We start from the raw sequence: 27,751 nt of genomic DNA on the forward strand, positions 1-27,751 counted from the left end.
CTTTACCTATGTAATTATTTGTGGACTTGATTTTGTGACGTCACTGCGTAAACAGAATTATTATTTTCTCGATAATTTTTAAGCTAATTTTAGATCATATGCTGGTTTTACTATATAAAATGCAAATAACTGGATTTGCGTTAAATTTTCACGCAATTTACATGTATGGTGAATTGATTTTCAGTGGCAGTTTTCTTCAAACTTATTTCTCAAACTGGCGGGCTATCATAATTGGAAATTTGCGATCAAACGTCGAGGTATGAGAGAAAAATACTCTTTCATTCTACCCTCGGGATGACAAAATGTTGTGAAACGATGAAATTTAAATTATTATAGCACTTTAAGATAGTTAATATTGTACAATGGCCTGTGTGTCAGAAATAAATATTTCTGATTACATGAAACCAAGTTATAACTTACGGAATCTTCGACTCCTTTTCGTCCGGAGAAGACGACCCAGTATCTTGTTTACGATAATTTCTGCAGGCTTATTGCATCATGGCTTTCTTAAATTACGTCTTCAATATTATTTTGATCTAATGCAAAATATCATAGTCAATGGAGTGTTGGACTAGATGTCGGGACAGTTTGAATTCCTAGTGATCATAAGAGTTCTTCCTTAGCTCTCAGTATTAAGATAATGGAGTCAATTTGATACTGCGGCTTTGACAGACTATCCGCAGCATATAGCGCATTACATTTCTGACCAATACTTCGCGGTTCTTCGTATTCAACCCATAATTCTTGTAACATCTGATACTGTACTACTGTTCTTGAGTACGTCACTGAATTTAGTATTCGCGATTTTAAAGCGAAACGAACCTCCAGTGGGAATTTCACCACTGTACAGTAGATGTAAATTGAGGTGCCTTGTGCGGGTATAGTTCCTGATAATTGATATTCCTGATTTAATCAGACTACCATCGACAACAAGGATCGTATTACCTTGTAGTTACAGAGGGGATATATGTCAATATACAAACATTAATCATAAATATCCCTGATGGAAGCACATTTTCCACAACAGAAATGAAAATTGGGAGTTTGAGTTTCCACGATATACATGTACAGAGTCTATGTAAAGATGCAAAGACGACACCAATGTGACGTTGGCCTGAAGAGCAATGAAGAAGAATGAACAAGTGACATTTTTGGTGGATGATAATACCACAATATTCATTATGTTGCTTGGCGACTGGTTGGAAACTGGTTTTTAGTTGGAACATGATTATCTCAATCGGTACATTTCTTGAGATTTGTAGTGGTCAGCGCTGAATAAACCGAGGGAGGAGTTTCGATCTGAAGAATGTAAAACGATTCACCCGCAACATTACTGAACTGTAGACAGTAAATTAGCATATATATGGTGGACAACCAGTTACTGACAGGGAAATGAGGATGGCAGCTATAAAAGCTTAGTACCATAGGGACAGAAGTCGGGATAGAAAGTCAACCAAGAATGTGTATTCATTAAAACCCGTCTTGGAAGAATCATTCAATCCCCACTAGTAAAAGAAGAAATAGTCCTGATGTCGTGGTGGAGTAGGGAAGATAAACAACAGATGGATACAATGAACGAGACTAATCTATCAAGGATGATTTTTTGTTTGTTTGTTTGATTTATTAACGTCCTATTAACAGCCAAGGTCATGTCAGAACGGCCTCTCATGTATGCAGTGTGTAGCGTGTATTAGGTGCGTGGTATGTGTTTTGGGAGACTGCGGTATGTTCGTTTTGTGTCTTCTTGTATAGTGGAACTGTTGCCCTTTTTATAGTGCTATATCACTGAAGCATGCCGTCGAAGACACCAAACAACACACCGCTACCGGTCACATTATACTGACCCTATTGCATATCGTAAAAGCCAACTCTTTTTCTTTATCTTTTTCTCTTCTCCTAGAGTCTCCCTTGACACCGTCCCACTTTTGGCCTTCTGCTGAGCGCTCGCACTTGTGAGGTAGGCTCTGGGTTCTGTCCCCTGGCCGAGACACACCGAAGTCTATAAAACTGGTAGTTTATGCTTCTGTTGAACGCTCAACAATAAGGAAGTGGGACGACTGGTTCGTCCGCTATCAAGGACGAAGAGGTAAGCAACGGAACAGCATTCAGTATGGGAAACTATCACCTTCGTAAACCAAGTATCTAAACTCCACTATGCGTAGACTGCAGGCTGATTGACATGGGTAACCGACAAATTATTAGCTGCAGTCGGCTAACTACTGATGTCTAAGAAAGGTAACAGGCAAGTTGGTTAGCCTCGGACTTAAACAACTTCATTTATCTGACAACAAATTCAATGACGAGGATGGCGCCCAAACATCACCATATCGGACACAAGAGGCTTCGGAATGGCATGTACTAGAAGTGATGTAGCTGTGGTGACGAAGCTCTGAACGACGTTGGCAGATTTCTGACAAAATGGTCGTCGACAGAACGGGAACGGAGTGGAGGCAGGATATGATCATTGGTTCTAATAACCACGGATTATATATAGTGTCCTGAAGTCACAAGTGCATATGCACATACATCCTTGATACTCCAGGGCTTTCGATCACTTACGATCTCTACACTCCGATGGATGCTGTGAATGAAGGACTCAAACAAAGGAATAAAGAGGGTGGTTTATCATTTATATTGAATTTAGTGTACATGTTGTAGTATATAATATGTATGCAGTGTTGAATTTCGGAGAAAGATATCTACGGTATACCGTATTTATTTTATGATAGTTCAAGGCCCACTACCTTTCCGAAACGGCTTTTAATTTTTAAAATGGGAATGTAAAACGAGATTGATAATTTTGTAGAGTCGCAAATATTGTTAACTTAGCGTTAATACTCCACGTATCATTACCTTCTGAACAATTTGATTAGAATAAAATAAAATGCTAATTTTCATAACGCGGGTCGCCTTATGTTTCCCGCCGTCGTTCTAAATACCGGACGGTAGTTGACTACCACTGCGTCAGATGGCAAAGCAGAGAAGTGACTCTCCATTGTTATCACGTATTATACAGGAAATCTGGCGTTTGTTTGATGTTGTAACCTCTTTTTAGGCCATCAGTTTATATTTTCTGATGTTATTAATGTTATTTTAAAGAAACCTTTATATTTTTTGCTCCGTAAAAAGGTAGTGGGCCTTAAAAGTTTGATTCAAGAACAATAAGTTAAAATAAACTCATTCGTCTTATGATTTCCGTCATCTAAATACGCGCGGTAGTTGACTGAAATAACGATTTCAACACCAATAAATCCGGTCATGAATCTGATTGTTTGTTTGTTTTTTTTTTCTTTTTTTTTTTGCTTTGCCGACTTTTGACTTATAAAATCATGAACATTGAATAATCACTCTTTGCCAAATAAAAAGTACATTTATTTTTGGTTACTTATAACACTCAAAGTTTTTTTTTTTTTTTTTTTCTTATGATTTCACAAGAACGCTAATCTCTAATGATACTGGCTATAAGGCCTCAAATTCTTGAATTCACAGAACGCTAATTAAATCTAAGGCTGTGTAGGTACTTGTTCGTCATCAACCAATACATCTATATATAACAGAGACAGTCTAATAGTATTTGGATTTTGTTTTATTTTTCATATATGCTGTTACACATACAATGTGATGATGGACAACATACCATGCTTTATACACATACACAATTGTATATATATATTAGAAATAAAATGATATAAAAATGGGATTTATCTAATGATATTAATGGTAAAATAGAAATATTTACTAAACAGTACCATGAGCAAAAGAATACATTAAATTTGGAAAATTTCCATCATTTTAAATATATGCTTTGTACGAAAGAAGTTTGCTCAATAGCTAGGACAGCATGGAATGAAAAAAAATGTTTGTTTCAAATTCCACAGGTGATTCCTTGTTACAGAAAACAGGATCACAATGATAAGCTGTTTTATCAGCGTTTCTGCTTCACATTATATAACTTGATCATACAGTATTCTATCAGCCCCCCCCCTCCTCCATACTCCAGGGGTTCTGATCACTTACAATCTCTACAACGATCTCTACACTCCTGGACCATCTCATAGTAAAACTGGAGGCAACAGAACAAAACATGTAATTAGTCCTTTGATGTACATCAAAAGAGCTGTAAAACGGCACACTGTGGTTGATTGTGTGGCATTGAAGAAGGGTGTCGCTCTCTCTGTAGTCTTCAAAGAAAGTCTATGCAGGCCTGTGATCGACCTCACGATTTACTATGAGACAGGGTTGTAGAGATTGTGTGTGATCGGAACCATTGGAGTACTGAGGATGCCCCCCCTCTATTCTACACAGTAAACATTAAGCATTTTCCTTCTCAGAAATGAACTGTACAGAAAGTAAACTAATACATATACATTTTTAAGAATAAATAACAGTTCATCAATATAACATAAAAGATGGTTATATGTTTTTGAGATTTAAAGCAAAATGCATGTTTTTGCATGATATTATGCGTAACATTTGACCATGGAATACGTGTATATATATCTAAAATTTAATCCATGTGTATTTTTTTTCAAATTCATATGATTTGAAAAAGAAAAGAACAGCTGTTTATATGCACTTAATACTGAATCTAGCAACTTTTAATCATTTTAGTACTTAAACTTCAATGTATCACAACAAAAATCAAATCAATTTTAAATTATCTGTTGGTAGGCAACTATTCTTGCTAATTGTATGATTACATGTAAATTTTTGTAAAAAAGTAGTTGTCTTTTGATAGAAGATGCTAATAAGCAGATTTCCACAAAAAAACTCTTTTAAATCCACATATTATCTGTTAATTCATTCAGTCACCCCTGAAATTTCAGAATGGACTGGTCTAGTCTTTGATTTAGAGAACCTAAATGTGGCTTTAGGGGTGATTCATCGTATTAAATCAAGCTTGATTAATTCACCCCTGAAATTTCATAATGGACTGGTCTAGTCCTTGATTTAGAAGACAGTATGTGTATCCAGGGGTACATAAAAAGTCAAACAAAAAGGAGTAACTCCAGTAGAACAGTAACTACTGTAAATTAATATATTTCTTGATTATTTGTTCATTGGTTTGAAATGTTTTGAAATAAACTGGAATTTAGTTCAGTATTTGAGCCAATAAGCACAAGGGACAATTAGAAATAAAATAATAAAAAAAATGAGGGTGCGCTTATTAGGACCAAATATGGACTAGTATTGCACAAAGCAAACCATTAAAGATGCTCCACCGCCAACAAAGGATAAACAGTACTCATCATTTGAACAATTATTCGTGTTTAATCATGTATATATATGTCTAATTAACACAAAAGATAATTTAAAATAATCCATTTTGCTTTTGGTGCATGCACAGTCAGAACTTTATTCTAGACAGAACATAATGCCATGGAATTTTTTCGGGATGCAATTAATTATTTCTAATAATTTTATCTTGAAGTAAAATTAGAAGCTCAAACTTTCCAATGGTGGCAATGATGTAAAGTAAGTAATTTTTGTAACTGAAGAAAAATACCAAATCGCCTGATCCTGTTTTTGATAGTGAAAAAATACAATTTGTCAGCGATGGAGCATCTTTAATCATTTTGCAAAAGAAATCAAATAAAGAAACTAAGAAATTTTAAATAGTTTTGGTTTGTATTTTTTTGTTGTTAAGGCAAGTAAAATTGTGGCCTTACAGACTGAAACCAAGGGAAGTAACTCTGTTAGTTCAGAGTGATCCAGGAAAAATAGACTGTTAAATGATGTCATACTATAGCAAGAATAGAGCTGTTCTAGGGATAAACAAATGATAAACATTTGGGAACAATTACGTGTTTGGTAGAATCACATGTAACGAAACTAAACATAATAAACAAATGGAAAGTAATCAAATTAAATAATCAAATATGTCTATAAATAATCAATATATTCCTGTATACACTTAAGAGTAAACATGTGCTCATGGCACAAAAAAAGGACAAATAAAATTGCACTTGTACTCCTAAATTGTACCAACCATATCAAGGCAAAACTAATAAAATGTGAAATTTTTTATCACAAAACATGAAAATAATAACAATTTTAATGTAAAAATTAAATCCTTTAAATCATGATTATGAGAAAATTCATTGTTACAGTTGAACAGAAAATTAAAAAAAAAAAAAATGTAGGCTACATTTCATGACCTTTGAACTTTTTAACTTTAACCTCTATTGGAGAGAAGCTGAAATTAACATACACAATACACATAAATAATGTACAATGTGTCTACAACACTATGATAAGGCAGTTGGATATTCATTCACAAGATTCAAGCAACCTGACCCACAATCTAAAGCTGTACACTGAATTTTCTTGGTGTGGCATTACTTCTAGGATTGGTCAAAGTCAAAATTTCATCTCATCTGTGATTGGCTAAGTCAAAATTACACATTATTTGTGATTGGCTTAATCAAAATTACACATAATCTGCAATTGGCTAAGTCAAAATTTCACTTTAACTGTGATTGGCTGAATAAAAATTACACATTATTTGTGATTGGCTATGTCAAAAATTTACTTCACCTTTATTTAAGCTGGGTTCAGTTTCATGAACATTCCTTAACTTTAAGGATTTCCTTAACTTCAATTTCCTCATAGAAAAGCATTATAAAAGTTCAGGGAAAAATCTCAAGTTATGGAGCTTTCCTAAAAATCTGTAATGCTTTCCTATGGGGAATTCTAAGTGAAGGAATTCCTTAAATTTATGAAATGTTCGTGAAAGTGGGCCCAGGTCAACACAACCTTTAATATCTGCTTACTAAAAAGTCAAAATCATATACAATTATATAGTCCATGAATTCTCCAAGAATGTCTGGTAAAGTTTAGGTATATTACATACTTTTCCATCCATGACAACTGATTAGTGAAAGCGGCCAATCTATAAATTCTCTGTTCAACTATGAATTTTCTTGTAAATACTTCACATACTTGAAAAAAATCACAGTTTTTCTTTGTTTTAATGTACATCAATTCATAACTTAGTCTTGTTTTTTTTTAATCTTAGATTCCTGAGACATATCAGCAAAATAGAGGAGTCATTTTCAAAAATAATTTCAGTTTGACATAATATTTTTAAAAGAATGTTTAAGAAATTAATTACAATTAAAACAACCTCAAGATACAATATTTACATTTTATTGTGCTACCTATTGTTTCACACATCTCTGATACAAATAATGTGTCCATCAAAATACAAAATAATCTTACTCGATTCTTTTTTCAACAGAAAACTAAACATCAGTGAAAATACAAATTGTTCAAACTTAATGCTGTATACTAATGTAAGAAAACACACTAAATATCTGATTGAATAAGGGACTTGATACACAAGGGTATGGATATATTATTTTGCAATCTAATTAATATTAGACTTGGTATTCCGCTCCCACTACCCAACTACAAAACTCTACATTATGCTCCATTGTATTGTAGCATAACGTTGATTATCGTAGTGGCAACGGAATTACAAGTATAATTTTAAATAGATTGTATTATTTTGCTGATTATTTTCATATCAAATGTGGCTAAGCATCATTACAATGCACTAAATAGTTTTAATACAATCAAAGCTATCTCATCATTATCCTCTGAGTGATAAATATACAACTCACATATTAAATACAGGTAGATTCATTAAACTTAAAGTAAATGGTATATCTAACATGACATGCATATCTAACCTGGCATTGTAAAGGTCCCTTTTCTTTCCCTACAACATGAAGCTGAACTTGTGTAGAATTCACCAACTTGGTAACACATAACCTATCATAACTCTCTATATCTCCATATCTTCATATTCTGCATTTGCACATTAGGAAATTATCTGCCCTTGTAAGTAAGTAAATATCGGTTGTAATATTATTCTGAGCATAACATCACAATCTTTAGGGAAACAATGTACAACATTATTTTCTCTCATATAATCACTTCCAATCAAAACCTACACTTGCAAGGGGAGACAATTCTATAAAACCAAAAACAGAATATAATTTATTTCAAATCTATCATTTCATAATGGACCGATTGTTTAACTCTTAAAAATGAAAAGTTTGAATTGTGGTGCGGCATGAATGACTTATTACTGTTAAAAATGTATAGAAATCTTGTTTTCTTTTTGTTTTAGTTGGAATGATTTGAAGTGAGTTTACTATTATCTTAGTGCTGAAAAATGATTAATGAAAAACCATATAAAACTGAAAATGGCTAAATTATCAAAAGTATTAAAAACAACAGGTGCATGATTCCAGGATATGCCATTTAACTCTATTCATCCCTGGAATTTTATAATGGACTATTTCAGCCTCTGAACTAGAATAGTCCAATTATGTATGAAGGGTGGATTTTTTTGTGTGTGGGAAAAATGACTAAATATCCAGCAGTAGAACAGGGGAGACAATCAGGGGGTTGTCTCCCCTTTCAGTACATACACCATTAATACAAAGTAAAGGCAATGTATGAAAAAGCACCAAATTTCTTGCAGAAATTAATACATTATAAAAGGTCTACTAATTATTATGACACGTAAACATTAGTATTTATAGAGAACAACAATTAAAACACCCCATACAAAGTATGTAAAGAGATCAAGACATCATCAATATATTTGATGTATCTATTCATTATATCTCAATTTTGTAACTTGATAACACAACCCCATACATTATGACAGAAAACAAAAACTATGTTTGCTGAATTTTTCATTGCACTTTATAAAACTTCCTTCTTTGTCTTTTGTAACTGTAAGAGGATTTGAAAAACAAATTGTACTCAACTTATTTTAATACTGGAAGTAAATATCTGTTCTACAGACTCAAATCATTATGATATCGTTAATTTGGTGATGTAACCATAATGTTTTATTACATATACATGACATTGCCATATGCCATTCTAGGATAAAAGATACTCTGTTACATTATAAGGAACAGTTAAGTACAAACTAAAACAGATGGGGAGTGCTCCAGGGTGATGTGCTTACACCTATCATATTTAAAACAATACAGGCAAGACAAGTAAAACAATAGGTTACAACCCCCCAAAATAATACAAATATTCATACTTGCTGAAATAAAATTACATCAAACATATTTTTCTTATTAAAATTGAGATTTCATTCGATTATGAATTAATTTTACAATTTGGCCGCATTTTTTTTCAAAGTACGGAGCCAACTTGAGATTGCTGGTGACAAAAAATAATTTGTAACATGAATTTTTTTTTTATTTACTATTTTTTTGACTTTGAAACTTCTTGTGATTTTCTATTCAGTTCTCGTTTTTGTTCCTGAACTTCATCAATGTCCTCATACATGTGAGAACGTAATGCGCGAGTCTGATTTCCTCTCACTTCTGACGATGGTTTCACTTCCTCGTAAACATGGTTCCGCTTTTTCTTATTATCTGCCATTTGTCCGTTTTCCTGTTTTTGTTCTAACACAAAAACTTTGGCTTTTGCTTCCTCTACACTTTCATAGTTGGGGTCAATGTCACCATCAAGGTCAAGGTCATTGACACAATCTCTGACAGTCTGATAATTTGGGTCAAGAGTTACCACACCACTTGAACCCCTAACATTTGAACTGGAAGCTTGAGGATCAGCGTAACTTGTCCTAGCCTTAGCTCGGAGAGGTGGCGAGCTAACATAGGCACCCGGCGATAACTGCTCTGGTATGCTGTGGCGAAATTCACTTTCCTCCGTGGATGACCTTGAACCCTGTCTACCTTCATGATGTGTCTTTGTCATGAGGTGAAGGCTATCTAGTGAAGGCGGGGCAGGGACACGCGCTTGCTGATCTCCTGGTAATAATAATTTACACATAATAGATTATCTCAGTAAAAGTAGAAATGTCCAGAAACTCATCCATAAGAGTCCATAGCCTTGTTCTTTCTATTGTTTGTTCCTCTAATTGATTTATTTGATTGACATGATTCACTGATTCATTCAAGCATATCAAGCCAATCATTTATCTATTTAATTCATATTCATTATGAAGAATTCATTCATGCATTTCATCTAGTAATATACACAATAGAAATAGGAAATAGCTTGTAGGTTTGTTTTTTTGCTTGTATGTTTGTTCAGTAATTCCTTCAATCATTCATTTCTTTATTAAATTTTTGTTAATTCATTCATTTATTCAATCATACATTATTTAGCTAACTTATTCATTGATTAATTCATTCATTCATTTATTCATTGATTCATTCATAAAATTATATAAATGCATTTTGAAAGCCTACAGTAATTATTTTTCGAGTTAATGATGATTACATTACATAGTTTAAGGTCTACATTTACATACCAGAAGCTCCAATTTCTGCATAAAAGTCGTTAGGTAGGCTGTTACGATTTGGTACAGGATTTGAGGGCGGTGGCGGTGTAACCCCCTCCCCTGACCCTCCGATTTCTGCATAGAAGTCGTTCGGGAGACTGGCCCGCGTGGACACAGCGTTTGTGGTTCCAGCACGAATCACTCCATCACCTGATCCACCTTCCACCTAAGGCACACAGACAACATTAAGATTTATGGTAAACTAAAAGACTGACATGTAAGAAAGGCCCAATCTCTGCTTATAGTAAATCCTTTAATGCAAAAAAACAAAAAACAACATGTGACCCCAAACACCTAAAAATAACAATTTTCATTAGAATTGGACGATTTTAAAAATCATTTTTTTATCCCTTTAGGGGCCTTGCAGCTATTGTGGATTTCTACACCACTTCAACCATGGTATTTGTGTCCCCAAAAATCAGATGGAGTTTGAATTCAAAATGTTTAAGACAAATGGCACCCAGATTATCCTGGGTCCAAATATTTAAATTCAACTAGGGTTGAACAACTTACCGTTGCATACATGTTCTCTGTTTCTGCCACTGTTTCGTACGTGTTGAGAGCACGGCGGGCGTTTATACTGGCCATCGACTCTCTAGACGTCAGTTTAATGTACCCTGGTTCTCTGCGTGGGGGACCTTTATATTGGTACATACATGTATATAATATTAGTAGGTACAAATGCAGTTATACTTCATTTAAAGATGAAAGGGCAGACTTACAAACTTTAATGTCAACAAACTTCTTTGAATATTTATTTGTGTACAAATGCTTTGCATACATACTTTAAAGTGAGGGTGACATATACATTTCTTATTTAAGAGAGGAAAATATTTATTTTTCTAATAAGACTAATGACTTTATACTGATGATTTTTCATGACAAATGACGTAGTCAATTCACACAAGGATTACCATCTTACATGTTTGCATACAGAATATATATATTGCCAACTTCTATTAAAAGAAACAAATTATTGACAAATGCACTCACATGCCTCCTGTTTAAGATTTAATTTGTTGTGACCTAATTTTTCTTTTTCATCCCTAACGATTTTTCTTGGGGAATTCAATTTTGAGACATGATTTTAAGTAATGTACCTGTGTTTGATAATTTTTGGGGCAATGAATGTTTTTGTGATTTCTTATTGCCAGTGACATACATTAAATTATTTAAACTAATTAAAGCACTGACCTGCGACCTGCACAGTCTCCCCTTCAGCAGGTGCTGTTTGATTGACATCTGTGGCAGACGATGTTTGTGTTTCCAATTGGTTCACAGAACTTGTGGGTGTGGCACCACCATTTGGCGCTGGTGTTGTCTCTTCCCTCCTGTAATTCCTTGGAGGTTCGGGAGGCAGGGTTGCAGGCTGGATTTCTACAGTAGCATCAGCAGTAGCTTTGGATTCACTCACAACAGTTGCCGTAGACGAGGAATCTGACCTATTTTTCACAACAACAGCATATTCATCTCCCCCTTCCTCCACTTTGAATGTTTCCTGAGATACCCTGCCTGTTGCCCCCGATGATACCCTGTCTGTGGCCCCTGAGGGACCTTCCCCACTGTTACAAGTCACGGTTATTTTAGTCACCTGTTTGGCTTTCCGTGCGGGATCTACAGTAGAATACGGATATTTAGGATCTTCAGTAATGTCTACAAAATCATCCTCGTCAACCTTATTATACGGGTCATCGGCTTCATCGCCTTTTATTTTATTATATGGTGGATCGTCTCCCTTTATTCTATTATAAGGATCATCATCGTCCACCCTGTTGTAGGGATCAGTGTCCTTGACCTTGTTGTAAGGGTCAGTGTCCTTGACCTTGTTGTAGGGGTCAAAATCACCAAAAGAACCACCTGATTCCCCTTCCTCTTTGACCCTATTATATGGGTCATCGTCCTTGACCCGATTGTAAGGGTCATCTTTTTCCTTGACCTTATTATATGGGTCATCATCTTTCACTGTATTATATGGATCATCTTTCTCTTTGACCTTATTATAGGGGTCATCAGAGTCCTTGACCTTATTGTAAGGGTCATCTGTTTCTTTGACCTTGTTATAAGGGTCATCAGTGTCCTTGACCTTGTTATAGGGGTCATCCTTTTCCTTGACCTTGTTATAAGGGTCATCATCCTTCACTTTATTGTAAGGGTCATCTTTCTCTTTGACCTTATTATAGGGGTCATCAGAGTCCTTGGCCTTTGCAAATGAGTCCTTTTTCTCTTTGACTTTAGCATATGGATCCTCTTTGGCCTTGACAGTGGCCGGGAGCATCGGTTCCCGCTCGTCACTGACCATCGCATATTCATCCTCGTTAGAGGTAATATTAACGCGAGGCTTACCATTAAAGTTTTGTGATTTCCTGGCTCCCTGATCTTTGACCGGTGTGTAGATATTCTCTATATTCACCTCAGCGTAATCTGTATCGGGGACACTTGGCTTTCTCTCCTTTATTTTCACAGAACCATCTTCTCCGAGAATAACGTGATCATAGTTGGACCCGCGTTTGTTGGTCTGGGATTTATTCATTAAATGGTCGTAATCGTCCTCTGGATCTTCGTCCTCCATTTGTAAAGTTCGGTTGACAGAGCCGTTGCCCTGGGGCGGGGCGGGTAACTGTCGTTGGTTTGCATGGTGAGGAGAATGTCCGGGGCTTCTCTGACTACTGTTACTGATTCTGGAGTGGGAAAAAAAATGAACAAAACTTATTTTTAATCATGATAAGCGACCTAAATGCCTCTGATTATGAAATATTTTTTCGGAGAAAATCAGAATAAATTAAAATTGATTTGAACTTTAATGTTATAGAGCTAAAATAATCAACAACCCAAGGATAAATTTGAATGATAAAATTTGATATCATCAACAATGTTAAGAATTTGCACCAGCATCAATGCCTGAATTATGAAGCCAATTTATAGACTGTTGGTAAGGATCGGCAATTTAAGTGACACATTACACAGGTCTTGTATGAAATGTGTGCAAGAAATGTGTGACGCAGGCGTGTTAGACAGGTTTACGCATTAAACAGGTGAAATGTATAGAAAATCTCGCAGGAAAACTATGGATGTGACGCATTGGACAGGGTGACTTAATATACAGGGTAACACTGAGGTAGGTTTGACTGTATATAAATAAGAGTCCATACCTCAGACTGCCGCCGGCTTGACCATTCTCCACGGGGACGAGACCACTGTCCACATCAACGGTCACACTATTGTCTGTCCCCTGTAACAGGAAATCACAGACCTGAGAAACACATTAAAGACTAAGCTGAATCTGAAGATATACCAGAAAAGATCTTGATATGGTATCTATGGTCAATATTGATTCTAGTTTTACTGGTGTGTAATGGTCACTTACAAACTGATGATGTCACAAACAACAATACCTGCAAGGGCAGATAACTCTGTAATATAAAAAGACTAAATAGCTACAATGCCTCACCTTGGAGGGCTCCCGTCCAGATGTATATTTGCCGGTACTCAGTGAAGTTTCCTTTTGTTTTCTGTAAGATACAAACAGTGTTATATTATAGAGAACCTGCTGATTCAGCTTACAGATATTGAATCAACTATTGAATTTACAGGTACAGTGAAAAACTATTGAATTTACAGGTACAGTGAAAAACTATTGAATTTACAGGTACAGTGAAAAACTATTGAATTTACAGGTACAGTGAAAAACTATTGAATTTACAGGTACAGTGAAAAACTATTGAATTTACAGGTACAGTGAAAAACTAACTTTGAAATAAAAATTCAAGAAGCTTTATTACATGGCTATATATTTTATATAGTTACAATGAACACGAGTCCATTTTACACTTAAGACATAATTACATGTATGCTCTGCTGACTCTAGTAAACAGTTTTACTCTCATAACTACTGGTGCAATATACTGGTTTATCAGGCAAAGTCCTCAGAGTCTATAAAACATGGCTACTCATGAAATACAATAAAACTCACAGGGAAAGGATTTTGTGGTGAAAAAATGCATAAGTAATCCAAGGTTCCAGTTTTCATCAATTGATATCTTATCATTGATTCTCAGTCACGATTTTCTTCAATAATTAAATTAAAGTCATAAATGAAGACTTTTTAAAATGGTGAAATGTTTTTAATGCTGAGTATGGGAAAATGGCAGCAATAAAATCCAGGTGTGAGAGGACAATACTTTTCATGTGGATATGTTAAAAGATTGGGATATTTTACACTTAGGAACGCAAAAGTAGTAAAACCATCAATAAGTTTTACTAAATTTTGAGATCTTTGAGTAAAATACTGTATTCTTCTTATTCCCATATGAATGAGTTCTACAACATCACTTACCCTCCTAAACATACACAGGCCCCGATGATATAGACGAGCAGGAAAATACCAACAACGCCTCCAATCACGGGTAAAAATATCCCATCAAGGTTCAAGGCCACCTCCAAGGTCATTGTGATGTTAAGGTCAAATGGTTAGGTGAGTCTGTGTCTCATTGTTTATGTTTCTATGGTAACCATTACTCCTGTAAACACAACATTCAAATCTAAATTTACTTAGTATCAAATAAAACATTTTATTGTGGAATTTACATGAGAAAGAAGAAACCTTATGAAACAAAAATTTCTGTTTTTTGATGTGAATATAAGAAGGGCTCAATCTAGTCATTGGCATACTGAGTCTTCAAGAAGGGAAAAATTATTTCTTAAAATTTTAGCACTATTGATGATGGGTCCATTGTTTTAAGCGGTATACTTGTACTGTAAATCAACTTCATTAAGAATACAATACAATAACCAATGAAAATTAAATTGTGATGAAAATGTTAACAGGTATATTATGAAAAAGAGCATTTCATGTGTAAATTATAAAAGTCACTGGGCAAGAAAACGGGAAGTTAATTAAGTCACGGTGAAAAACAGTTGAATTACAGTAAAAGAAAAGGACCAACGAGAAATTGCTGTAGATTAAATCATTAAATGTATAAATAACTTGTACCTTTGAAATAACTCTAACAAAGATCATATCTAATCCAATGTATTTTATGGGTCACAACTGAACTTCCACTAAACTTTAGGTTAACGAGGTTTGACTGTACATTAAGTGGAAGCTGTTCAACAACAAGTACTCTGTCTCCATTCAGTCAGAAAAGGAACACACATGTCATCACCTAATATATAAATCAACCAAACTATCATTCCATCTTTAGTTTACTTCCTCACACTCGAGATAAAATTTCCTTATCAACTTTCATTTATCATAATTATAATAGATAATGGTGATTAGAACATTTTTTTCTAAAGAGGAAAATTATGAATAAGGTACTAACAGTAAAAACAATTTATCTTAAGTGTACATGCTTAATCTAGTGAAATTTAAGATCAGACTATTTAAAGTGTCAAACATTAATTGGCCATGTAGTTTGAACTCAAATGTAAACAATTAATTTTCAATGATCAGGTCCAATTAAATTTCTTCATACAAACAAAACTATATTAGTTATAGGTTTTCTTGTTCTGTAACTTATGTAGGAAATTTTGCTTTAAGTCTAATTTTAACTGATTTGAGATATTGGGGCAAGATCTCGCAAACTTAAATCACTGTATCTAAGTACACATATACACATAAATACTAAATTAAGTTACTGCTAATAATAAGGTTTAAATGTTTGCTCCATCCTTCAATTACATAACCACATTCCTCAAATATCCCATTACAATGTATCCTCTATCAACCCACATACTTAGACATTGTAACAGAAAATACTTACACAAACTATCAACTCTCTGACTGGGGTAACCATGTCGAGTGGAAAGATCCTCTGGGCGACCTTTAACCCTTACATCTCTCAAGTGAACTCTTGACCTCAAGGAGCTTTTTAACCTTTAACCTCAAACACCAATGCAACTTGCATTGGGATCACTGCATCATAGATGGACTTTAAAGTTGGATGACCTTTGGGTTACCTCTGATGACCTCTGAACTTGAGATTTGATGTTAATCTTTCAACTGAAAATCAGAAAATAACATTTCAAAAAAATTTTCAAACAATATTTGTAAGGATATTTTTATATAGCAGATAGATTGATGTTATATACAGATTCTACATTTATACTTTAAATATGAGAAAATGGATTAATGTCTCATCCTAACAAACCACAGCACGTTTTGATGTACAAATATCAAACTATTTCATCTGTACTTGGTTTTATATGTTTTGTCATTAAATACATATATACATAGCCCAAGGAAGATATTGTTTGTGACATCTGTGCCAGTGACAACGGATATTTTGGATTTTTATTTGTTTCCTTTTTTCTTATCATAACATCACTTTTACTTATATTTCTTTGAAAAAGGAAGTGCATGTGTTATCAATATTTTTTGCAAAGGAAATTAATACTAAATACTAGAAATCAAATGTTCAAGACAAATGTGGGCAATTATATTGAATTGTGATTTTGTTGGACTTTACAGCAGAGAAACCGAACCATAGACATTTACCTAAATAAATATGGCATGTACATTTATCTGTATAATTATGGTATGTACATTTACTTGAATAAAAAAGGTATGAACATTTACCTGTATAAATACAGTATGTACCTTTACCTGTATAAATATAGTATGTACCTTTACCTGTATAAATATGGTAAGTACATTTACCTTTATAATTGTGGTACGCACACTTACCTGTATAAATATGGTATGTACATTTACCTGTATAGATATGGTAAGTACATTTACCTGTATAAATATGGTATGTACATTTACCTGTATAGATATGGTAAGTACATTTACCTGTATAAATATGGTATGTACATTTACCTGTATAGATATGGTCAGTACATTTACCTGTATAAATATGGTATGTACATTTACCTGTATAGATATGGTCAGTACATTTACCTTTATAATTATGGTAAGTACATTTACCTGTATAAATATGGTAAGTACATTTACCTGTATAGACATACATTTACCTTTGTAATTATGGTATGTACATTTACCTGTATAGATATGGTACATACATTTACTTTTATAATTATGGTATGTACATTTACCTGTATAGATATGGTAAGTACATTTACCTGTATAGATAAGGTAAGTACATTTACCTGTATAGATATGGTACATACATTTACCTTTGTAATTATGGTAAGTACATTTACCTGTATAGATATGGTCAGTACATTTACCTGTATAGATATGGTAAGTACATTTACCTGTATAGACATACATTTACCTTTGTAATTATGGTAAGTACATTTACCTGTATAGATATCGTCAGTACATTTACCTGTATAGATATGGTAAGTACACTTACCTGTATAATTATGGTACATACATTCACCTGTATAGATAAGGTAAGTACATTTACCTGTATAGACATACATTTACCTTTATAATTATGGTAAGTACATTTACCTGTATAGACATACACTTACCTGTATAAATATGGTACGTACATTTACCAGTATAGATATGGTACATACCTGACTTTGGTATCGTTAATGTATCGTATTGTGTGAGGATTTACTGAGTTACATAAACAGGGTGTGACATTCTACCACTGACGGCCAGCCCAAGAGGCTTATAAATAGGGTTAATATGTTTTGATATGTACATCAATAAATCCCTGTAGTGCATGTACATTAGGTTCACGATGGTAAACGATTGGTTGTGTTTTTATTTACCTCCAATTCACAGACACGGTCATTTAAAGACATGCCAGCTGGTTAAGGAGGTGGAAGGAAGCTGCAATACTTAGAAAAGTATCGTACTGAATACTTTTGGCTAGCAAAATTGGCCTATGGTTAGCTCCCTCCCCATGATGATGTTAAAACTTCAAATAAATCTGATTGTAACACAGCATTCTAACCAATTCACCAGCATTCATCTTGTATAAATAGAATTTGTCACAGAGAACCATTACTCAGATCTTAAAAACAGGCTTAATTAACCTTCACTTTAATTTGCACATGTAAAACCAATACTTCTCTTGGGCCCAAAATGACAAATCTAAGTACAATTCAACCTGTGTATAAAGACCACCTGTGATAAAGACCATCTGTGTATAAAGACCACCTGTGTATAAAGACCACCTGTGTATAAAGACCACCTGTGTATAAAGACCACCTGTGTATAAAGACCACCTGTGTATAAAGACCACCTGTGTATAAAGACCACCTGTGTATAAAGACCACCTGTGTATAAAGACCATCTGTGTATAAAGACCACCTGTGTATAAAGACCACCTGTGTATAAAGTGTATAAAGACAACCTGTGTATAAAGACCATCTGTGTATAAAGACCACCTGTGTATAAAGACCACCTGTGTATAAAGACAACCTGTGTATAAAAACTATCTGTGTATAAAGACACCTGTGTATAAAGACCACCTGTGTATAAAGACCACCTGTGTATAAAGACCACCTGTGTATAAAGGCCACCTGTGTATAAAGACCACCTGTGTATAAAGACCATCTGTGTATAAAGCCACCTGTGTATAAAGGCCACCTGTGTATAAAGACCATCTGTGTATAAAGGCCACCTGTGTATAAAGACCACCTGTGTATAAAGACCATCTGTGTATAAAGACCATCTGTGTATAAAGACCATCTGTGTATAAAGACCACCTGTGTATAAAGACCATCTGTGTATAAAGACACCTGTGTATAAAGACAATCTGTGTATAAAGACCATCTGTGTATAAAGACCATCTGTGTATAAAGACACCTGTGTATAAAGACCACCTGTGTATAAAGGCCACCTGTGTATAAAGACCACCTGTGTATAAAGACCACCTGTGTATAAAGACCATCTGTGTATAAAGACCATCTGTGTATAAAGACCATCTGTGTATAAAGACCACCTGTGTATAAAGACCATCTGTGTATAAAGACCACCTGTGTATAAAGACCATCTGTGTTTAAACACCACCTGTGTATAAAGACCATCTGTGTATAAAGACCATTTTCCTTCTGTCTCAGGTTTCGCTATTATTTAAATCAAACAGAGAATCCAAGTAAATAATACCAGTTAATTATATCAAAAGTACACAAAAGAAAATAATTTAGAAAAAAATGTTGGTAAAATGAAAATGAATATTAAATGTCAACTTACATCTTTCTTTTGAAGATGATGAATCTAGATGGAGCTGTAGTATCAACAGCGACCATTATTCCCCGTGTATTTATATGAATACAGTTAAGTGTTTGTTGGTGGTAGCCTATATCAGCCTATAACATATAATCTGAACTGAAGGCACAGCAGGGTCGCCATCCTCATACAAAAGACTAATTAGATAAGATTAAAAAAAACACAGCGGAGATAAGGATGGTGTAGAGGATATGTACATCATGCACGGTGATACCAGAGGTTATCAGGGGAACAGAAAACGCTCCAGTTTCTATCTGTCTGTACAAACAGGGTATGATAAAATTACAAAACACAAACATATGTGACTTGGTATTGATGTTGTAGTCTCACACACCATTCTGTATCAGTCAGTAAGGTTTGGTGATGTTCTAGTCTCACACCATTCTATATCAGTCAGTAGGTTTGGTGATGTTCTAGTCTCACACCATTCTATATCAGTCAGTAGGTTTGGTGATGTTCTAGTCTCACACCATTCTATATCAGTCAGTAGGTTTGGTGATGTTCTAGTCTCACACCATTCTGTATCAGTCAGTAGGTTTGGTGATGTTCTAGTCTCACACCATTCTATATCAGTCAGTAGGTTTGGTGATGTTCTAGTCTCACACCATTTCTATATCAGTCAGTAGGTTTGGTGATGTTCTAGTCTCACACCATTCTATATCAGTCAGTAGGTTTGGTGATGTTCTAGTCTCACACCATTCTATATCAGTCAGTAGGTTTGGTGATGTTCTAGTCTCACACCATTCTATATCAGTCAGCAGGTTTGGTGATGTTCTAGTCTCACACCATTCTGTATCAGTCAGCAGGTTTGGTGATGTTCTAGTCTCACACCATTCTATATCAGTCAGTAGGTTTGGTGATGTTCTAGTCTCACATCATTCTGTATCAGTCAGTAGGTTTGGTGATGTTCTAGTCTCACACCATTCTGTATCAGTCAGTAGGTTTGGTGATGTTCTAGTCTCACACCATTCTGTATCAGTCAGTAGGTTTGGTGATGTTCTAGTCTCACACCATTCTGTATCAGTCAGTAGGTTTGGTGATGTTCTAGTCTCACACCATTCTGTATCAGTCAGTAGGTTTGGTGATGTTCTAGTCTCACACCATTCTGTATCAGTCAGTAGGTTTGGTGATGTTCTAGTCTCACACCATTCTGTATCAGTCAGTAGGTTTGGTGATGTTCTAGTCTCACACCATTCTGTATCAGTCAGTAGGTTTGGTGATGTTCTAGTCTCACACCATTCTATATCAGTCAGTAGGTTTGGTGATGTTCTAGTCTCACACCATTCTGTATCAGTCAGTAGGTTTGGTGATGTTCTAGTCTCACACCATTCTGTATCAGTCAGTAGGTTTGGTGATGTTCTAGTCTCACACCATTCTATATCAGTCAGTAGGTTTGGTGATGTTCTAGTCTCACACCATTCTATATCAGTCAGTAGGTTTGGTGATGTTCTAGTCTCACACCATTCTATATCAGTCAGTAGGTTTGGTGATGTTCTAGTCTCACACCATTCTATATCAGTCAGTAGGTTTGGTGATGTTCTAGTCTCACACCATTCTGTATCAGTCAGTAGGTTTGGTGATGTTCTAGTCTCACACCATTCTGTATCAGTCAGTAGGTTTGGTGATGTTCTAGTCTCACACCATTCTATATCAGTCAGTAGGTTTGGTGATGTTCTAGTCTCACACCATTCTATATCAGTCAGTAGGTTTGGTGATGTTCTAGTCTCACACCATTCTATATCAGTCAGTAGGTTTGGTGATGTTCTAGTCTCACACCATTCTGTATCAGTCAGTAGGTTTGGTGATGTTCTAGTCTCACACCATTCTGTATCAGTCAGTAGGTTTGGTGATGTTCTAGTCTCACACCATTCTATATCAGTCAGTAGGTTTGGTGATGTTCTAGTCTCACACCATTCTATATCAGTCAGTAGGTTTGGTGATGTTCTAGTCTCACACCATTCTGTATCAGTCAGTAGGTTTGGTGATGTTCTAGTCTCACACCATTCTGTATCAGTCAGTAGGTTTGGTGATGTTCTAGTCTCACACCATTCTGTATCAGTCAGTAGGTTTGGTGATGTTCTAGTCTCACACCATTCTGTATCAGTCAGTAGGTTTGGTGATGTTCTAGTCTCACACCATTCTGTATCAGTCAGTAGGTTTGGTGATGTTCTAGTCTCACACCATTCTATATCAGTCAGTAGGTTTGGTGATGTTCTAGTCTCACACCATTCTATATCAGTCAGTAGGTTTGGTGATGTTCTAGTCTCACACCATTCTATATCAGTCAGTAGGTTTGGTGATGTTCTAGTCTCACACCATTCTATATCAGTCAGTAGGTTTGGTGATGTTCTAGTCTCACACCATTCTATATCAGTCAGTAGGTTTGGTGATGTTCTAGTCTCACACCATTCTATATCAGTCAGTAGGTTTGGTGATGTTCTAGTCTCACACCATTCTGTATCAGTCAGTAGGTTTGGTGATGTTCTAGTCTCACACCATTCTGTATCAGTCAGTAGGTTTGGTGATGTTCTAGTCTCACACCATTCTGTATCAGTCAGTAGGTTTGGTGATGTTCTAGTCTCACACCATTCTGTATCAGTCAGTAGGTTTGGTGATGTTCTAGTCTCACACCATTCTATATCAGTCAGTAGGTTTGGTGATGTTCTAGTCTCACACCATTCTGTATCAGTCAGTAGGTTTGGTGATGTTCTAGTCTCACACCATTCTATATCAGTCAGTAGGTTTGGTGATGTTCTAGTCTCACACCATTCTATATCAGTCAGTAGGTTTGGTGATGTTCTAGTCTCACACCATTCTGTATCAGTCAGTAGGTTTGGTGATGTTCTAGTCTCACACCATTCTGTATCAGTCAGTAGGTTTGGTGATGTTCTAGTCTCACACCATTCTATATCAGTCAGTAGGTTTGGTGATGTTCTAGTCTCACACCATTCTGTATCAGTCAGTAGGTTTGGTGATGTTCTAGTCTCACACCATTCTGTATCAGTCAGTAGGTTTGGTGATGTTCTAGTCTCACACCATTCTATATCAGTCAGTAGGTTTGGTGATGTTCTAGTCTCACACCATTCTGTATCAGTCAGTAGGTTTGGTGATGTTCTAGTCTCACACCATTCTGTATCAGTCAGTAGGTTTGGTGATGTTCTAGTCTCACACCATTCTATATCAGTCAGTAGGTTTGGTGATGTTCTAGTCTCACACCATTCTGTATCAGTCAGTAGGTTTGGTGATGTTCTAGTCTCACACCATTCTGTATCAGTCAGTAGGTTTGGTGATGTTCTAGTCTCACACCATTCTATATCAGTCAGTAGGTTTGGTGATGTTCTAGTCTCACACCATTCTATATCAGTCAGTAGGTTTGGTGATGTTCTAGTCTCACACCATTCTATATCAGTCAGTAGGTTTGGTGATGTTCTAGTCTCACACCATTCTATATCAGTCAGTAGGTTTGGTGATGTTCTAGTCTCACACCATTCTATATCAGTCAGTAGGTTTGGTGATGTTCTAGTCTCTCACACCATTCTGTATCAGTCAGTAGGTTTGGTGATGTTCTAGTCTCACACCATTCTATATCAGTCAGTAGGTTTGGTGATGTTCTAGTCTCACACCATTCTATATCAGTCAGTAGGTTTGGTGATGTTCTAGTCTCACACCATTCTGTATCAGTCAGTAGGTTTGGTGATGTTCTAGTCTCACACCATTCTATATCAGTCAGTAGGTTTGGTGATGTTCTAGTCTCACACCATTCTATATCAGTCAGTAGGTTTGGTGATGTTCTAGTCTCACACCATTCTGTATCAGTCAGTAGGTTTGGTGATGTTCTAGTCTCACACCATTCTATATCAGTCAGTAGGTTTGGTGATGTTCTAGTCTTACACATTCTATATCAGTCAGTAGTTGGTGTTTAGTACATTCTATATCAGTCAGTAGGTTTGGTGATGTTCTAGTCTCACACCATTCTGTATCAGTCAGTAGGTTTGGTGATGTTCTAGTCTCACACCATTCTGTATCAGTCAGTAGGTTTGGTGATGTTCTAGTCTCACACCATTCTATATCAGTCAGTAGGTTTGGTGATGTTTTGGTGTATCAGTCAGTAGGTTTGGTGATGTTCTAGTCTCACACCATTCTATATCAGTCAGTAGGTTTGGTGATGTTCTAGTCTCACACCATTCTATATCAGTCAGTAGGTTTGGTGATGTTCTAGTCTCACACCATTCTATATCAGTCAGTAGGTTTGGTGATGTTCTAGTCTCACACCATTCTATATCAGTCAGTAGGTTTGGTGATGTTCTAGTCTCACATCATTCTATATCAGTCAGTAGGTTTGGTAGTTATATGTACCATATACTGACAAATCAAGAGGATATTTATGTTAGTAATATGTTATTCACCACCAAAATTTACCAATATTTTGAGAACTTAAAAATTTACAATGCATAGGTTTTAATGTTACAAGTACAAATAAGAGCTAAGAATTCATTTCTGTGCTGTAATTAATGTTTCTAAGTATAAATGTTTGTCTGTCAATTTTAACAGTTTAATTCATCAAACCTTATACTTTCAATATAGATTACTGAAGACAAAATTTTCACACACTTATGGCCACATGTAACTTTAACACAGCAAAGCTTATTGATTTAAGGCAAGATTGTCGTATCTGGTGGCAACCTAACTAAACAATACATGGAAAGCTGACTGCTTGTCATACAAAGAATTCTGTGAAAAACATGACCACAACAGCACAAACCCAGTCGCATTGCTCAAAATCTGCTTTCAGAGAAACACAAACTGTAAATGATTATACTGCATTTTCCTGCTGTATTCGTTATATTTTACTGCATTTATACTGTAATCATACTGAAAATTCATAAGGATATATATATACAATGAAGACAATTTAAGTAGCTTTGAAAAAATTCTCTGTCTGATTTTTTTATTTTGTTAAATCAATTGGAAAATTACAAACCTCATCTATTAAATGATTCTATTTAAAAGACCAATGTTTACTAGTTATATATCATTTATGTAGTCAAATGACGAAAACTTAAAACAATTTTTGATTCCAGAAATAAACAAACAGTATCATTGAAGATAAGATTTAGGATATTTACTGACTTTATAAATGGATACACAATTGATCAAACTGATAGAACAGAAGAAGCTTGGTCCTTAGATCAGCTTTTATCTAAGGAAGTAGACCCAAACATTAACTGATGGATGTGCCAAGTTGGGGTGAGGCAGGGAGGATTTCAAAGAGGCTGAGGTAAAAACAGGAAAAAACCAGGGGCCTGAGGTAAAAACAGGAAAAAAGCCAGCTGGGGCCTTTTATATCTACATATAACCAGTATGGTTGTTGGTTAATGTATACAGTGTATATGTACTGGTGGTATAAATTATAAAAATAAGTGTACCTAGTAAGGGACAGATGTTGGGGGGGATTATGGACTGACGGTTGAATGTTAGAGACACCTTAACCATTAAACCACAGCTACTGGTATAGAGAAATACTGGCATTATGCTTAAATCTTTTTTATGTTTTTTCTTATGAAATTAATGTCCTATCAACAGCCAGGGTCACTTAATTAAGGGGAAGTGCCAGGTTAATTAGTGGAGGGAAGCTGGAGTACTCGGAGTAAAACCACTGACCAGTAACTAGTGGTCAGTATCTGGCAACTGCTCCACTTGGGATTCAAACTTGGATCCCAGAGGTGGAGGGCTTGTGGTGATAACATGTTGAGGCATCTTTACCACTTTGTGGCTCCAAAGCCAAGCTGAACATCTCGCATTCAATCAGTAACACCAACCTGAAGTGGCTAGTTATATAATATCTGACACTTTAACCACTGATCCACAGCGATTCAGAGGTGGAGAACTAGTTATATAATATCTAACACTTTAACCACTAATCCACTGCGATTCAGAGATGGAGGACTAGTTATATTATATAATATCTGACACTTTAACCACTAATCCACAGCGATTCAGAGGTGGAGAACTAGTTATATAATATCTGACACTTTAACCACTAATCCACAGCGATTCAGAGGTGGAGAACTAGTTATATAATATCTGACACTTTAACCACTGATCCACAGCGATTCAGAGGTGGAGAACTAGTTATATAATATCTGACACTTTAACCACTAATCCACAGCGATTCAGAAATGGAGGACTAGTTATATAATATCTGACACTTTAACCACTAATCCACAGCGATTCAGAAATGGAGGACTAGTTATATAATATCTGACACTTTAACCACTAATCCACAGCGATTCAGAGGTGGAGAACTAGTTATATAATATCTGACACTTTAACCACTGATCCACAGCGATTCAGAGGTGGAGAACTAGTTATATAATATCTGACACTTTAACCACTAATCCACAGCGATTCAGAGGTGGAGAACTAGTTATATAATATCTGACACTTTAACCACTGATCCACAGCGATTCAGAGGTGGAGAACTAGTTATATAATATCTGACACTTTAACCACTGATCCACAGCGATTCAGAGGTGGAGAACTAGTTATATAATATCTGACACTTTAACCACTGATCCACAGCGATTCAGAGGTGGAGAACTAGTTATATAATATCTGACACTTTAACCACTGATCCACAGCGATTCAGAGGTGGAGAACTAGTTATATAATATCTGACACTTTAACCACTGATCCACAGCGATTCAAAGGTGGAGAACTAGTTATATAATATCTGACACTTTAACCACTGATCCACAGCGATTCAAAGGTGGAGAACTAGTTATGTAATAACTGACACTTTAACCACTGATCCACAGCGATTCAGAGGTGGAGAAGCTAGTTATATAATATCTGACACATAAACCACTGATCCACAGCGATTCAAAGGTGGAGAACTAGTTATGTAATAACTGACACTTTAACCACTGATCCACAGCGATTCAAAGGTGGAGAACTAGTTATATAATATCTGACACTTTAACCAGTGATCCACAGCGATTCAAAGGTGGAGAACTAGTTATGTAATAACTGACACTTTAACCACTGATCCACAGCGATTCAGAGGTGGAGAACTAGTTATATAATATCTGACACATAAACCACTGATCCACAGCGATTCAAAGGTGGAGAACTAGTTATGTAATAACTGACACTTTAACCACTGATCCACAGCGATTCAAAGGTGGAGAGAACTAGTTATATAATATCGACACTTTAACCAGTGATCCACAATGATTCAGAGGAGGAGAACTAGTTGATGAAAGTCAGACACCTTGACCTCTAATCCACAGCATTTCAGAGCTGGACAGCTAGTGGATGTAAGTCAGACATCTTAACCTCTAATCCACAGCGATTCAGAGGTGGACAGCTAGTGGATGTAAGTCAGACACCTTAACCTCTAATCCAAAGCAGTTAAGAGGTGCAGAGCTAGTGGATGTAAGTCAGACATCTTAACCTCTAATCCACAGTGATTCAGAGGTGGATAGCTAGTGGATATGTAAGTCAGACACCTTAACCTCTAATCCACAGCGATTCAGAGGTGGAGAGCTAGTGGATGTAAGTCAGACACCTGAACCTCTAATCCACAGCGATTCAGAGGTGGGGAGCTAGTGGATGTAGACAGTCAGACACATTGACACTGTAATCCACAGCGATTCAGAGGTGGAGAGCTTGTGGATGTAAGTCAGACACATTAACCTCTAATCCACAGCGATTCAGAGGTGGGAGAGCTAGTGGATGTAAGTCAGACACATTGACCTGTAATCCACAGCGATTCAGAGGTGGAGAGCTAGTGGAATGTAAGTCAGACACCTTAACCTCTAATCCACAGCGATTCAGAGGTTGAGAGCTAGTGGATGTAAGTCAGACACATTAACCTCTAATCCACAGCGATTCAGAGGTGGAGAGCTAGTGGATGTAAGTCAGACACATTAACCTCTAATCCACAGCGATTCAGAGGTGGAGAGCTAGTGGATGTAAGTCAGACACATTGACCTCTAATCCACAGCGATTCAGAGGTTGAGAGCTAGTGGATGTAAGTCAGACACATTAACCTCTAATCCACAGCGATTCAGAGGTGGAGAGCTAGTGGATGTAAGTCAGACACCTGAACCTCTAATCCACAGCGATTCAGAGGTTGAGAGCTAGTGGATGTAAGTCAGACACATTGACCTCTAATCCACAGCGATTCAGAGGTTGAGAGCTAGTGGATGTAAGTTGAGAGCTAGTGGATGTAAGTCAGACACATTGAC

The 27,751-nt window shown here is 35.9% G+C and overlaps 2 protein-coding genes across 2 annotated transcripts in view; both read right to left on the reverse strand.

The window, feature by feature from the left end:
- Positions 1–3,568: 3,568 nt before the first annotated feature.
- Positions 3,569–27,751, reverse strand: part of LOC138309510 (uncharacterized) — a 34,772-nt gene continuing 10,589 nt past the window's right edge. The window contains exons 2-9 of the mRNA XM_069250731.1: positions 16,108–16,346; positions 14,679–14,862; positions 13,794–13,854; positions 13,495–13,574; positions 11,540–13,023; positions 10,859–10,983; positions 10,316–10,511; positions 3,569–9,809 (exon numbers count right to left, since the gene is read on the reverse strand). Of these exons, the coding sequence (XP_069106832.1) occupies positions 9,241–9,809; positions 10,316–10,511; positions 10,859–10,983; positions 11,540–13,023; positions 13,495–13,574; positions 13,794–13,854; positions 14,679–14,791 (2,628 nt within the window). The 5' untranslated portion in view covers positions 14,792–14,862; positions 16,108–16,346 and the 3' untranslated portion in view covers positions 3,569–9,240. The remainder of the gene's footprint in view (positions 9,810–10,315; positions 10,512–10,858; positions 10,984–11,539; positions 13,024–13,494; positions 13,575–13,793; positions 13,855–14,678; positions 14,863–16,107; positions 16,347–27,751) is intronic.
- LOC138308680 (uncharacterized) lies at positions 20,375–25,293 on the reverse strand. The gene is made up of 2 exons (XM_069249714.1): positions 25,263–25,293; positions 20,375–22,989 (listed from the first exon to the last, which is right to left on the reverse strand). Exons 1-2 carry the CDS (start codon positions 25,291–25,293, stop codon positions 20,375–20,377), a joined length of 2,646 nt encoding a protein of 881 aa, XP_069105815.1.

Source organism: Argopecten irradians, chromosome 15 (genome assembly GCF_041381155.1).
Source record: "Argopecten irradians isolate NY chromosome 15, Ai_NY, whole genome shotgun sequence".
Classification (NCBI taxonomy): domain Eukaryota; kingdom Metazoa; phylum Mollusca; class Bivalvia; order Pectinida; family Pectinidae; genus Argopecten; species Argopecten irradians.